General features: G+C 34.5%; 1 protein-coding gene across 2 annotated transcripts in view; it reads left to right on the forward strand.

Moving 5' to 3' along the window:
• The window catches only part of TBC1D15 (TBC1 domain family member 15), a 36,828-nt gene extending 23,512 nt beyond the window's left edge, over window positions 1-13,316 (forward strand). For both annotated transcript variants that reach the window (XM_032688604.1, XM_032688603.1), the window contains exons 9-17: window positions 405-508; window positions 797-891; window positions 2,308-2,424; window positions 5,121-5,221; window positions 5,920-6,019; window positions 6,301-6,398; window positions 10,584-10,700; window positions 11,142-11,228; window positions 11,902-13,316. In XM_032688604.1, coding sequence (XP_032544495.1) covers window positions 405-508; window positions 797-891; window positions 2,308-2,424; window positions 5,121-5,221; window positions 5,920-6,019; window positions 6,301-6,398; window positions 10,584-10,700; window positions 11,142-11,228; window positions 11,902-12,108 — 1,026 coding nt within the window. In that variant the 3' untranslated portion in view covers window positions 12,109-13,316. The remainder of the gene's footprint in view (window positions 1-404; window positions 509-796; window positions 892-2,307; window positions 2,425-5,120; window positions 5,222-5,919; window positions 6,020-6,300; window positions 6,399-10,583; window positions 10,701-11,141; window positions 11,229-11,901) is intronic.
• Window positions 13,317-14,227: the final 911 nt, after the last annotated feature.

The raw sequence follows: 14,227 nt of genomic DNA on the forward strand, positions 1-14,227 counted from the left end.
TTTGTGGCAAGACCAGAAATTTGGCAGTTAAGCAATGTGATACTTAAATATACACATTTTAAAGGTACTTTTTTTTTCTTTTTAAAGTCTGTGCTGCCTGTAAGTTTTTTATTCCTATCAGCGAAGCAAAAACATAGGGAGAAAATTATTTTCCAAGGTTGCTTTCTTATCTGAGTATGAATCCAGTGCTTCTACAGTTTTTGCTTAATCATACTCTCTTCTGTCCATTTTCTCCAGATGTGATACCTAGTTAGCACATGAGATTTGGCTACACTGTAAGAAGAAACCAACATATAAAAATTCTATGAAGTTGTTACTTTGAGAAGTGTTGTATAGCTTTAGGAACTTTTCCTCACAGTATGAAAATAGTCTTCTGTTGATATTTCAAATCCATTTTTCCCTAGGGTCTCTGCCATACTTTAAGAAAGGAGGCATGGAAATTTCTCTTGGGGTATTTTCCTTGGAATAGCTCTAAAGAAGAGAGAGCAAATCTGCAGAAAAGGAAAACGTAAGTACAGTGTTTTTTTTGTTACAAAATAAATTAAAAGCTGCATCTTTTCTTAAGATAAAAAGCTTTTTGGAATGTTGAAAGAAGCTGCTAAAATTGTTGACTGCAAGAAGCATGTGACTCTTTCTTAAGAATTATTGTCATATTAAAGTAAAAATATTATATAACCAGGGTGATGTTATTCCATTTATGTGAAAGAACAAATGGAATGAATGCTTAAATTAAAAAAAATCAAAGAAATGTAATAATTGAGAATGTTTTGGTTTCAAAATTATCTTTCTTCTTCAGGGATGAATATTTCAGGATGAAACTGCAGTGGAAATCTGTCAGTGAGGAACAGGAAAAGAGAAATTCAAGATTAAGAGATTACCGAAGTCTTATAGGTAAATTTAGATTTCCAAATATACCTAACTGGACAAATTCACACACTTCTACAGTTTAATATGAAGTTGAAAAAATGTACCCTTTTGAGGAACCTGTATGTAGAAACACTAAAACCTAACATGTTTCTCTTTCCAGAGGTGTCCAAACTTTGTTACATACTTAATACTAAATCTTTTTTAACTAGAGTAATTCAGAGCTTTACACATTAGTGTTACGAAATGGCTGGATTTTTAAACTTCCTTTACTTGATAACAAAAGGCTCTTCATTTTCTGTTATGTCATTATTTGTTTTTACCAGAAATGTTGTTAAAATAATGACATCCAATAAGACAGTGAAAATGTGTCTGTCCATATTTTATAATTTCTTACAGGGATTTGTGTGTGTGCATTCTGACTTGCAGGGTTTTATATCTACTTTAAAAAATTTCATGAAATTATGCTGACTAATAGCAGTTTGTATCCTCAGTTCTCTTTGGTAGTGAGATCTGGGCACCAATGTTTAGGATTACTAAATAGTTACTTCAGGAGGCAGGACAAGATTTTTGTGTTATTCTGAGATATAGACTACATTTATTTCAGGCAGTTATGCAACAGGCAAACGGAAAGGGTCAGAGTCTTGGTAGGTTAGTAAACTACATTTTTAGAGAGTTATAACAGAAAAAAATAATATTCAGAGTTGAAAAAAGGCCAGTTGCTTGTTTCTGTTGAAGCAATTTTTTTGCTTTTTAAGTATTTGAAATGTAGGTGATAATATTAGGCTTATATTGTAAAATAGATCCAAAACTACAAAATACTCCTTTTATCAAAGTGCATTCAAAATTTTGCTGATTTCATGACATCAGTTTTGAATTTCAGATTATTAAAGAGTATGCTGTGTGCTTGGTATGTTTGAGGCATCAAAACTGCCTGATGAAAGAGCAGTTTCATCTCACTGTGAGTTATAGGAACTTGTTAAACAGGATTTGTTAACATGCTGTCATGAACTATCACAGTGTCTTTGAGCTGATCATATGGTAGTTTTCCAGCTATGGCTTATGCTGCATTGCATTAAGTATTCATAATTGGCATTGTATAGCTAGCTCACATCAAATTTTTCTTAATCCTCATAAATGTAAAAGATTTTTGCTGAATTATAATCAGGAATTTTGCCATAAAATGTATTAACAAAAATAAAGGCAGAAAGCTTTAAAATATGTTTATAAGCAAATCCTTTTATTGCAGATAGGAAGGATTTTCTTTCTTTTAAAATATTATTAATTTTGCAGTGATATTCAATTATGCAGTTGTCTCAAACACTTCAAAGCTTTGCAACACTTGAAGGAAGAAATCAGCAGCTTAAACATTCTGAATTCATTTGGTACTGGCTTTGTAGAACTGGTTTTGAAAATGTTTTTAAATCTGGACTGTTTTCTTAGAAAAAGATGTCAACAGGACAGATCGAACAAATAAATTCTATGAAGGTGAAGATAATCCAGGACTGATTTTACTTCACGATATTTTGATGACCTATTGCATGTATGACTTTGACTTAGGTAAGTTGTGTCCATCTGAATGTAAAAACCTTTTTGATTTCTGATGGGCAACTTTGCTTATGTTAAGTCCTCTTAATAAAATTGGACTTGTATTGATTACAGTGTTTTTTGTAAATGGCAAGAGTTGTATTTAATAATGTAGATAACTTTGTTCAGCTTTTCTTCCTCTCTTCCATTTGATGCTTATTGCAGATATCTGAATTCATCAGCTGAGATGGGATTGGAAATTAAGTGGCAGTTTGTCTTTGCCATAGACCTACTGTTGTGGGGGGTTTTTTGTTGGTTTTGTTGGTTTTGCTTGGTTTTTTTCCTTATTTCTTTTTTCAGAGTTTTAAATGGGTCTGGGTCTTTGGAGCTTGAGTGTTATACTCATTTTTAAGACTGATATATCAGTAAAAATTATAAACAAGCTGCCACTGCTGTAATTAAAGCTCAGCATGCTGAACCAGCTGTTTGCAAACATGGTGTCATTGTGAATATTTTAAAAGCTGGTTCTTGAGGATTGCACTTAGCAATCTGTCAAAAATTACGCTTTAGTACCTGCATCTGTTGCAGAGGGAAGAGCATATAACATCTTGCTTTAATCATAGTGTTAATGTGATACCTAAATCTTGCTTTTTGTTAACTGTCTTGGGAGGGAGGGAAAACATACTTCTAGCTGGTTCCCCCTCCACTCATGGCATGACATTTTGCTGTTGTATACTTGGGAGGTTTTTTTGGTATTCTGTCTCAGAAAACTTTTGGTGTTCAAAAAGCCCACTTTGTGCCAGATTTTGAAGACAGAAAGTAGGAATAAATCTTTAACTGCTAGTAAACATGCTGCAGAGCTTGTTAGCTTTTGTCCTTTCTGAAAGTCTTTAGAGTGTCTTGATCTTTGGTTGGAAAAAGGAGAAAACCAAAACTGATTGAGATGGTTTAAACATGTATCTCTGTTCCACATCTTTCCAGATTTCAACCTGCATTAATGCACAGTGACATTTTAAGTGAAATTAAAGCAGATTCACCACCCACTCTATTAAAAACAGCTTAAATGTGGGTATTTTGTTTTATGAGCAAGCAAGAATAATAATAATGGAAATATAGTAAATTTGACATAGTAACTGTCCAAGGCTTCTAAGCTACTCAAGTGCTGATGCAGATGTAGAGAGATCTATATAATGCCACAAACTGTGCCAGATAGGGAAGGGGACAGAACAGCTTTTGATACAGTATTTTTCTGAATAAATTCCTTAAGTCTGCATTAATTAAATTGTTTTTATTATGTAAGAGACTTTTCAACTGTCTTGAACAGAATTTTCTCTGAATTTATTTTTAGTTGGCCATAGTATTAAATGTGTGGGGAATAAAAACTTTTTGAAATTTTGACCTTTCAGTTATTTATCTTTTTGCTGTTACTTGTTCTATTCTCACACTTGTTCTTCTCACACCTGCTCCATATTTTCAGTCATTAACTCTAATCCTCTTTTCAGTTATTCAGTTACCATTACTTCATTAAGAAATGGAGTCAGCCAACTGAGAAATGTCACGTTGAACCAACCACTGATGATAGGCATACACATTAATTGTCTTCTCTTACTTAGGGAGGTCAGCAGTAAGGCAGTAGATAAGCTGACACTAGCATCAGTGATAAGGTAATTGGAAGAGTCATGAAGAAGGGGAAAAATTATCTGTAAAAATCATGGTCTTCTCCTGGTCTTAATTGGACTGTTAATTCAAAACAAGAAAGCTGGAAGAGGCACTAAAAAGCTATAAAATCGTGAATTTTTATATACAACTAAAATGTTACAGGTGTTTGCAAAAATTATATGCTTTATTGGGCATTTCCTTCTCCTGTTAAGTGGAAGCTTTTTCTTATAAGGCATGCAAGTGCTTTTTAGGGGGTATGAACTCGATTGACCACTTCTAGGCATAGAAATGAAAAAGCACATCCTTGAATCAGGTCTATATATTTTGTGCTTCTTGCAAGCAATACTGTGCTATTAATTCCCTTCCTTGCTTTGATATGTAGTATTCTTTGTTGTTGTGTACTTGGTTACACAAATGGTCTTAGGCTTGGGTGTAAAGTACCATCCAAGCAGAACAGTCCCTACTTCCCTAAATAAAGGAATCCTTAAAGCATATTCAGTGCCAAAAAAAAAAAAGGTGTAAAGTGTGAAATTTTCTTCATAAAAGCTGTTGCATTATGTATTCCTGGAATTGAAACTCAACATCTCTTTAAATTAATTTGAGATGAAAATCTTCAGTTGGGAGTGGGTGGAGGAGTGGGAAGACAGTAGAAAGTTTTAAATGTCTTGAAGAAGGCAACCAATTACAGACAGAAAGGAAACTATTTACAAGTTTGTATTTGTGATGGTGAAAGGTATATATTTAATCTTCTTAAAAATATCAGTATATGTTCCTGAGCTCTAAATGGGAACTTGTTTGCTAAAAAGCTATTGTGATGTCAGCTCAGTTTGTACATATTTTAACTACTACTAGAACAATGTGTTTACTTCACGTTCTTTTTAGATTGGCAGAAATGGCTAATAAATGTTATTAGATCTTCTGGATTACAAAATCAGTGTTGAATTGTAGAATTACAGTATCTGTAAAAACTTGGAATGCTTAGCAGTCATTCATCACACTTGAAAAATTACTATTTAACTGCTGATTTTAAATTCCTATCTGCTTTTTCCTCCTCCTTTTTCTCCGTCAAGGTTATGTGCAGGGGATGAGCGACTTGCTGTCACCTGTCTTGTATGTTATGGAGAATGAAGTAGATGCCTTTTGGTGCTTCGTATCATATATGGATCAAATGGTAAAATAAGGCTTTTTTAGTCCACATAAACACATAAGCTACAGATAGCATTTGGAGTTAATTGTAATTTATAAATTGCATTGGGTTTTTTGAATTCTTTTAAAGCAGTCATTTTTATGTTTGGAGTGAACATACTTTTTCTGATTGTTACAGATTGCAGTGGGTTTGCAATACTATTGCTGTGCAATACAAACTTGTCTCCTTAAGAATTCTGAGGTAACTCAGAGCCATCACAGACAAAGTTGTATTTATCGGGAGTCTTAAGCAGGATTTTGTTCAGGATAATTGTTCCCTGTCATACCTGCCTTTTGGTATTTATTAGATGCAATTTAGACTTTCCACAAACTGAAGCTTATATGTGCATGTGGCAAAACAATGTGACTGTAAAAAAAACAAGTTGTCTTTTTGGTTTGAGTGCAGTCATGCTGCTTGGAAGTACAGAGCTTGGACTGATTTAAACATTTATTACATACAAAAGTGCTAGCAAAGAAATAGAGTTCATTGCTTTAGTTAAACTTCTCAGTAAAAGGCAGACATTTCATTAGATAGAAGTATTAAATATCCATATGTTAAATACCAAAAGGATGAGAATCACTGTTGCAATAACAAAACTTTTTTAAAATTTAAAAATAGCTGCAAATCTCAAAATTATCATAGAGTTAATAAAAATGACAGTGCTAATATTTTATTCCATACAGCATCAGAATTTTGAAGAACAGATGCAGGGTATGAAGACACAACTAATTCAACTGAGTACTTTGCTTCGTTTGCTAGACAGTGGATTTTGCAGTTATTTAGGTAGGTGTATTATTAATGCACAATAACTGAAACAGCTTACTGCATTCTGTGTGCGTTGATAGCACAATTAATAGCTCCATGCCTATTGAAAAACAGGGTCAATTTTAAAAATATGCCATCCTCCAGCAAATATCTTTGATTTTGAAAAGGGGCTACCATCTTTAAAATAAGTGGTATGAATGTATACCTGTAAAGTGGGAGGGGTTTTTTGTTTATTGTTTTTTTCACCTGTTGTCTTAACCAAATTTGGTGCTTATGAAATGTAACACTCTTATTCCTAGAATCTCAAGACTCAGGCTACCTTTATTTTTGCTTCCGGTGGCTTCTCATCAGATTCAAAAGGGAATTTAGCTTTCAAGATATTCTTCGACTCTGGGAGGTAAGGAGATGTTTCATCACACAAACTCCAACAGTTTTTTGACTTTAGAACAAAAAGTGTGGATCACTGTGAAGTGTTTAATACTCTGTTAGATTTTAAAAAAAAATTCAAATATTTAGTGCAATGATCTGAGGACAAATGAGCATATTTTATGACTTTTTAGCCAAAAGAACAACTTGAGAAGTTAATAAAAAAATACTTATTGGAGCTGGTGGGGATAAATTGACTTTTTCAAAAAGGTTTGGACAGGATCCTTCACATCAGACTCTTAAGTGTAAGTAGTAAGTGGAGAGTACCAGTTCACTGTTAATGGAAAACAGTCCGTGCTAGAAGAAAGAGCATTTGTGTATGTGTGTTTGATTAATTCCTTGGTATTGGTAGGACTTTATTAGATTAAGTGGAGTAAAGCACTGTCAGGGTAGTTTGTGTTAGCCAAAACCATAAGGAGGATGATGTCAGAAGATCTAGGTAATCTTGATGATAAGGCCCTGTGATGCCAAAAAACATGGTGTAAAACATGAAAATGTTGAAGTTCCAATAAATCCAGGTTACTGAGATCCTTTTTGATTTAGGCAATATTGGGATAGGATGGAATAATTAAGATGAACTAATATTTTTGTTGAACACTTTTTAATTCTTTGTTCCAAGAAAATTGAGAAGTCTTGTCAGCAGTACAGGTTTATTGTCTAAGATGCATTTAGCAAGGGCACTGCGTCCACTGAAAACTCAAACAAGAGAATAAATGTTCAGATGAGTGGAAGGAGTATTTTCCAGGACATAACATCACACGTGTTGGGGAACAGAAGGGTAATGAAAAGAACAGGGCTCAGATGCATAAAGTTTGTAATATAATGAAAAATAATGTTGTTTCCGGTGGGATGAGAAATAATGTTGATGCTTTTATTCACTTTTTCCACTAATGAAAAAGGAGTCACATAAAGAGGAGGACCAGTATTTAAAACTGTCTAAAGTAAATATTTTTTTAGGTTTTTATCATCAGTTGGCGGAATTTACTATCATAGAATATTGAGGTGGTATTTTAACCAGATGGTGGAAAAGTTTACGAATAACATTCATAAATAAGGAAACCAATATGTACCAAAAGAATTCTCTTATGCCAAGGTGTAAAGGATAATGATTCGGTGGGGAAATTTACTCTATCCCCAGTATGATGTTATCTTCTCAGTATTTTTTTAAACAGTAATTTTTCTTTTTAAGTTGATGACAACAGTATTTTTATTTACAGTTTATAGTCCTAGGCTGGTTTGTTTTTATCACCTCTGTTTTATTGTGTGTATATGTGTGCATAGAGAAAAGAAACACACTATATTTTTCTCTCAAGCGTTTTTTTTCCTCTCTTAGGAAGATGATGGAAACCTATTGATATGATAGTCTTGTAGGTTCCTTCCTGCACATCATGTTTACTACAAGTGTTAAATTTCTTTGCTAGGAGATATAGAATGGGAAGGAGAATATCTTGTTTTCCTTTTTAAAGCAAACTAATTAAGACATTATGTTGATATTTTTATGTAAAAGCTAGTGTCGCCTTTATCACAGTTGAAGTCCGGCTTACAGTGGGTTTTTTTCCTGTGCGTAGCCATGCAGCTTCACGGGTATCAGGGATATGTGTAAGTGGGATATATGCAAGCTATAGGAACAGGAGACATTTTCGCATTGTAATCAGTAGGTATCTCAGTATTTTTTTGGTATCTCAGTCTGAGCAAAACTCATGTACTCTTTTGTAACAGCACGTGTATTGAGGGAATCCATTTAAAGGCGATATTGTCCTGTGACGTACTCATTTGTGAAGGGTAGAAATGGGAAGGAGAGGTACCATCTGAGGTTCCAGAACTTCTGGGGCTTTTTGTGTCTAATCTGGTAATTTCAGGGTGTTCTTGTGGACCTTCGTTTCTGTCCTCTGACTCGTATGTCCACATTGGACAGTTTTTCCCTGTTCCCACTGGCTTCATGACTTCCAGTGTTTTATCTCAAAAATGAATGAAAAAGATTCTTCACTAGACTGGTTATTAGACATTCACCCTGGAGAGGGGAGATACCAGTCCTCATCAGATGGAGTAGAGGCTAAATCCAAGCTCTCCCACTTGATGAGCAAGAGCCATAATCAGATTGTGGTAGGAAATGTGGGTGGTTGTAGCAGCGCTCTGTGACAGAGTTGCACGCGATAGAGAGGTGGCATTCTACCTTGTGTGGATAAGCTGCGACATGTTACGTGATTGCAGTTATTTGCAATGTTACATGCAATGCCTTCTTACAGAAATATGAAGGTGGGTTCAACTGCTGTGTCCATGGGTGGGTTTACATTTTAGCATTGTCTCTCAAACTCAGCCCAGACAGACAGCATACTGACCTGCTGCTTAGATGTCCCAAGATTGAGAGCAGTTCAGTCCCTCCTTGACACTGGAGAGGCAGGCAATATCACCTGGTAATTCCAAGCCAGCTCTTAAATCTTTAGATTGCACAGGGGGGTTGCTTCATTCTCAAGATGGTGCAGGAAGGCTGGGTGGAAAAAGAAGAATCCCAAAAGAAAAATTCTGTAACAGAATGACTCAGCTAGCTCACACTTACCTCCAGTGTTATTCTAGTACTGTTCACATAGTATAAAGCCAGAATGACCTGGTGGTGAGTTACTTTACATACGTGCTAGTATTGATTACAAATATTCATGGATGCTGAGGTAGCTCTAGAACAAATGCATCCTTACTTGTACAGCTTTATCAGAAAGAAATAATAAGAAAAGAGTTATCACTCTGAAGTGGTATGTTTTGATATTATTTTATATTTATAATTTAAATGCTGCTTTTCTTCCATTCTTTCAGCACACTGTAATGCTGCTGTTATGTATTTATATACTTAAGTGCATGCTCTGCACCAGACTTCAAAAGGTTTATCAAAAATGGTAGAAAAACGTATGGATTTTTTTTTGGCAGCAATTTCATGTTGAACCAAATCAATGTACACCTGTCAATATTGCCTTATGAAGTAGAAGTTAAAAAACCCCGACACAATAGTGTGTAGACAGGCTGAAGTTGGTAGACTATAGGCATTTTTGTTCAACTGTTATTGTTAATCAGCCTATTTGCATTCCAGTCTTTTTGCTGGAGTGAGAATGCTTTAAGAGAATATTGGATGTCTGAAAAAGATGGAAAATTTAATTCTGGACCAAGGGAACTGAATCTTAATTGAAACATTCAAGATTAATTGCACCTTATTTTGGGTGAACCTGGTTTGGATATCTTTCATATTGATGCAGTTCTGTTTACAGGCTACATAGTTCAAGAAGAAGTAAGCTCTTGCTCAGCTTTAAGGCTGTACTCCATCAATAATGATGAAAAAGATTTTTACTAATTAAGTAAAACTGAATCCTCATGAGTCTGCTTTCTTATCTGCCTTTTTTGAGACTAAATCCATTGTCTTAAATCCTGCATCTGTTTGTCAGAGCGATTTGTGCAAACAGATTTTTGCTTCTTTCTGGTTTTGTTGTCAAAACTGTTTTCCAGCTTTCTGCCCACCACACACATTCTCTTCAAATACTTTTTAAAAAAAATTTTCCTGAATTTGCTAGAATAGGGTATTAGTACTGAGGTTGCACATTTTAGTCCCAGTGAACTCGAGAATGGTTAATTGTGTCCTTTCACAGGACCAAAAGTTAGTGTGTCTGCAGTCAGAAAGTAACAACCACCCACCCCCAAATACCTGCATGTACATATCTTTAGGTTCTTCTAGTGGGGGGATTGGGAACAACTTTATCACCTTATTTATAACACATAGGAACTTTTTTAAGGCATTGCTGAGCATGACACTCTTCTACTAATTCACACTTGCAGACACTAATAATTTTTTAGTTTTAATTACTTCTGTTTCACATGAGCTGAGGCAGAACACACATTCACAGGACCACAAGCTCAAGCAGCTTAATAGCATTATAGTGGACAATGTGGTAGACACAGAAGTCTTTAAGAACCAGATAAGCATTTGATGACTCAGACTTGCAGTTATCACTAATGGGCCAAAACAAAAATTCGAAGTAATTATACAAATGCTTAATTGCTTTCAAAAACAGTTTATTGTTAGTTAAGCAACTCAGCTTGAGGACTTATTTATTTTCTAAGAACTGCTTTTCTCAGAAGTATAAGCATTTCAGATGTGTTTTGTTTATTTCAACAGGTCATGTGGACAGAATTGCCTTGTCAAAATTTTCATCTTCTCCTTTGTTGTGCTATCTTAGAATCTGAAAAACAGCAAATAATGGACAAGCATTATGACTTCAATGACATATTAAAGGTACTGAATTCTTATGCATTTTTGTGCTGGTTTTGGCTGGGGTAGCGTTAATTGTCTTACTAGTGGCTAGTATGGGGCTGTGTTTCAAATATTAAGTTAAATATTAATTAACATTTTGCAGTTAATGCAATATGACTGTGGTTTATGTCGGGGAAGGAAAAGATGCACACTATTTTCCGAGGGGTTGAATGTCAACTGATTGTCTATCCTCCATGCTTTCAAAATGGTTTATTGGTGGATTCCTCTTGCAGATCTTGGATACTGGTGAAAGCCAGCTGTTGCAGACTATATCTTTGAGTAGCCATTTCTTAAAGCAAATAGACAATGTCTAGCATTTCATAGCTTAAGGGCAGGCTTATAAGGTGATACTTATATGCAGTGTATTTTGCAGTAAAGCATACTTACCATTTATCTCACTATCCTTTGTGAATGAATTTTTAGCATATCAATGAACTGTCAATGAAAATTGATGTGGAATATATACTCTGCAAAGCAGAAGCAATTTCCATGCAGATGATGAATTGCAAGGTAAAGATATTTTGAATATATCTACTGTGAATATTTATAGACAGTAAAAGTATGTAGTTAGCTGTAAGTGTTCATGTATGACTTGTGAAATAACTAAATGCCTAAATGATGTTCTGTAGCTATGCAGCACCTATATTCTGAAAGTCTGTAAGCAAGAGTGATTGATTTTTATAGACTAATACTGTTCACTGGTGGAAAGCTGGATTGTGCATTTTGGTTGTGATTTCTCAACTCTCACTAGATAACCTCATTGCAAGAAATTTGATGTTCAGTGTGCTCGAGAAAACGAGTTCGAAGGTGCATTGCTGACTTATTAGGCGTACCAGACTTATTAGGCAGAAACTAATGGGTAGCCTGATAAAACTAATTTCAATAACATGAAGTGTAATTATAATAGTTGATTAGACTTTTATTTTTGTAATGAAGATAATACTGTTAAGTGGGAATTGATTCTTGAGCCTGTTCCCTTTGCTGTCTTTTTGAAAAGCAGCTACAGAAGATGGTAACTGTAATGCAAGTAATGCTGAGAGAGTAGCTTTCAGTACAGCTAAATTGAGATGAATGATTAGTTACTGGGGGTGCAGGACGGACAGAGGGGGACCTTGTCGTTATTAACTTTTTTTCATTTTATTACAGTGATTTTTAATATTTTCTCCTGCCTCCTCCTTTCCAGGAATTGCCTCAAGCAGTTAGTGAGATTCTGGGGATAGAAAGCAGTTCTGTAACACCGGATTCAGATACTGGAGAGGATGAAAGTGGAGCTGAGTTGAGTTGTCCAACGTCGTTATATCAGAGTATCTCAACACCTGTAATTGCTGCCAATGGAACACAGGACAGCACTCAGCAGATGTCTGAGACGCAGAGCCTGACACCTGCATAACTTCAGTTGGTTACATTGAAGAAAGACTTTTACTGAGCACATTTTTTCAAGCACTTGAGAGATGGATATTTAAATTTGGTGTTGATTAAGCTTTAAGGTTGTAAAGAAAATCTGTACTGTAATGCTCTTGCATTAAAGCTTTACAACATGACTCAACTTAACTATTTTTGTAGTTTCTTCTACCAAGATAGCCTTTTGTTTTCAATAACATTCCTTAATATTTTTGTAGCCAAGTGCATTTTGTTTTTGCTGGAAAACTGGAAATGGATGGTGATTAAGAATGGATTTGAAAATTCTGCATTTGCTGAGCTTTCACACATATTGATCTAAAGACAGTGTGAGCTCTTTGATTTGAGCAGATTCACAATATGCCATCTGAAGCTGCTGTACAAAATTTTCGAGCTGAAGAGATGCTGATGTGCTAAAGGAAGATTGTTTTGTAAATGGATTTTCCCTATCTCAAATGTTTACAAAAATACTTCTAAGTATTTGTTGCTGGTTGAATGTAGATTTGAAATGGACATTCATACTTACACAGTTTAATGTCCAAATACCGAATTTTGTGTAATTGGGAGCGGATGAACAGTATATTTTTACATTAACATATCTTCACTTTATATATACCTATATATATTTACACACATACACACACTATATACACAAATGTTTGTGAATAATAAAAAGGATAGTCATATTTTCAATATCGGAATAAACTTGACTGTTCATTCATATGAATCAGTTTGACCAAATTAATGCACAGCTCCAACCTGGGCTCTTTTTCAAAATTTTTCTAACTGCAGGTAACTTTCACGTGAATACATTTAGTTCTACACTTGAGGTAATTTTGCAATTGATTTCTTGCAAACTTTACAAATGTTCATATTTGCTAATATATTAACTGATTAATTAAATACTTACACTGTTTTGTATGGCAACATAATTTGGAGAATTAATAAGCAGGTTATAAAAAAAACAACCAACAAACCACAAACCAAAATAATAATCATAATTAACATTAATGCTTTTTTTTTTTTTGTATCTGCAAAAGGCATTGAGCTTATTCCATGCCATGCTGATGTCCTTTGATGTTATGTGAAATTTAACATAATTGATTAAGTGTATTCATTATTTGGTAACTATTGTACATATATAAAATAAAAGTCAAAGCTGATTTAGTGTTTTTAATTAAATCATATTTAGAGAAAAAAATCTAGTTGTCTGGTTGTTGATATAAGAACATGAGATAGAGGGGAGAACTAATGGTTAGTCCATGGATATTATATATTTTGTTAGTAATGAAGGGCAGTGGGAGTATATTATGGAGTGGAACACACCTTTCCTCTCTAGGCGGTTGATGTGTGGGACATGGCGGAGCTTTCTTTTCTTCTGAAGCAGTTTACTTTTACAAATGTTATTTGTGCCATCTTAAGCAAATATAAGTAATACAAAAAGGCTTTAATAGATAAATCAACTTGTTACAATAATTTGGGAGCTGATTAAACTTCTCTTACCAGTTGTGAACAAACTGGACAGCTGAATCGGTATAGATTTTGGTTTTAATATTGTCAATGTGCTATCTCTCATCAGTTAATAAGAACTTGAATCTTATGCAGTGAAAGTCAGGGATTCACAGCTCAGCATTATCTGTAGCCTTTCATTTCCTGTTCAGGAAATTACTGTGAAGCATCATGCCTTTGTTCACTGGTAAGCATTGTACTTCTTGGCAGTTAAATTTAAAATGGCATACAATACAGAAAGGCATTAGAACTTGGATATTCAACACTTTGGTTCAAATACAGCAAACAAGTTAGTTTCAGTATTTTTTGGAGCATCTAGTTCACTTTGAAGTATACTTGCAAAACGTTTTTATCAAAAATTTTGTTAAACGAAACTATGGAAGGAGGAGGGAAATGTCTACAACAGAAATGCAGTGGGCAAGCCTGTCAGCTAATTATGCATGGTTCTTTCTTCTTCAGGATATGCAGCTATAAAAAACTATATGCAAGACACTAAGATCTTGAAGAAAACCATAACTGACTGAACATGAATATTCAAATGTTTAGGAAAAGCTTATTTAAGTGGAACTCTGTCATTTGTTAGAATTACAGCTATGGCTGCT

Source organism: Chiroxiphia lanceolata, chromosome 5, assembly GCF_009829145.1.
Source record: "Chiroxiphia lanceolata isolate bChiLan1 chromosome 5, bChiLan1.pri, whole genome shotgun sequence".
In the NCBI taxonomy this organism is placed as follows: Eukaryota; Metazoa; Chordata; class Aves; order Passeriformes; family Pipridae; genus Chiroxiphia; species Chiroxiphia lanceolata.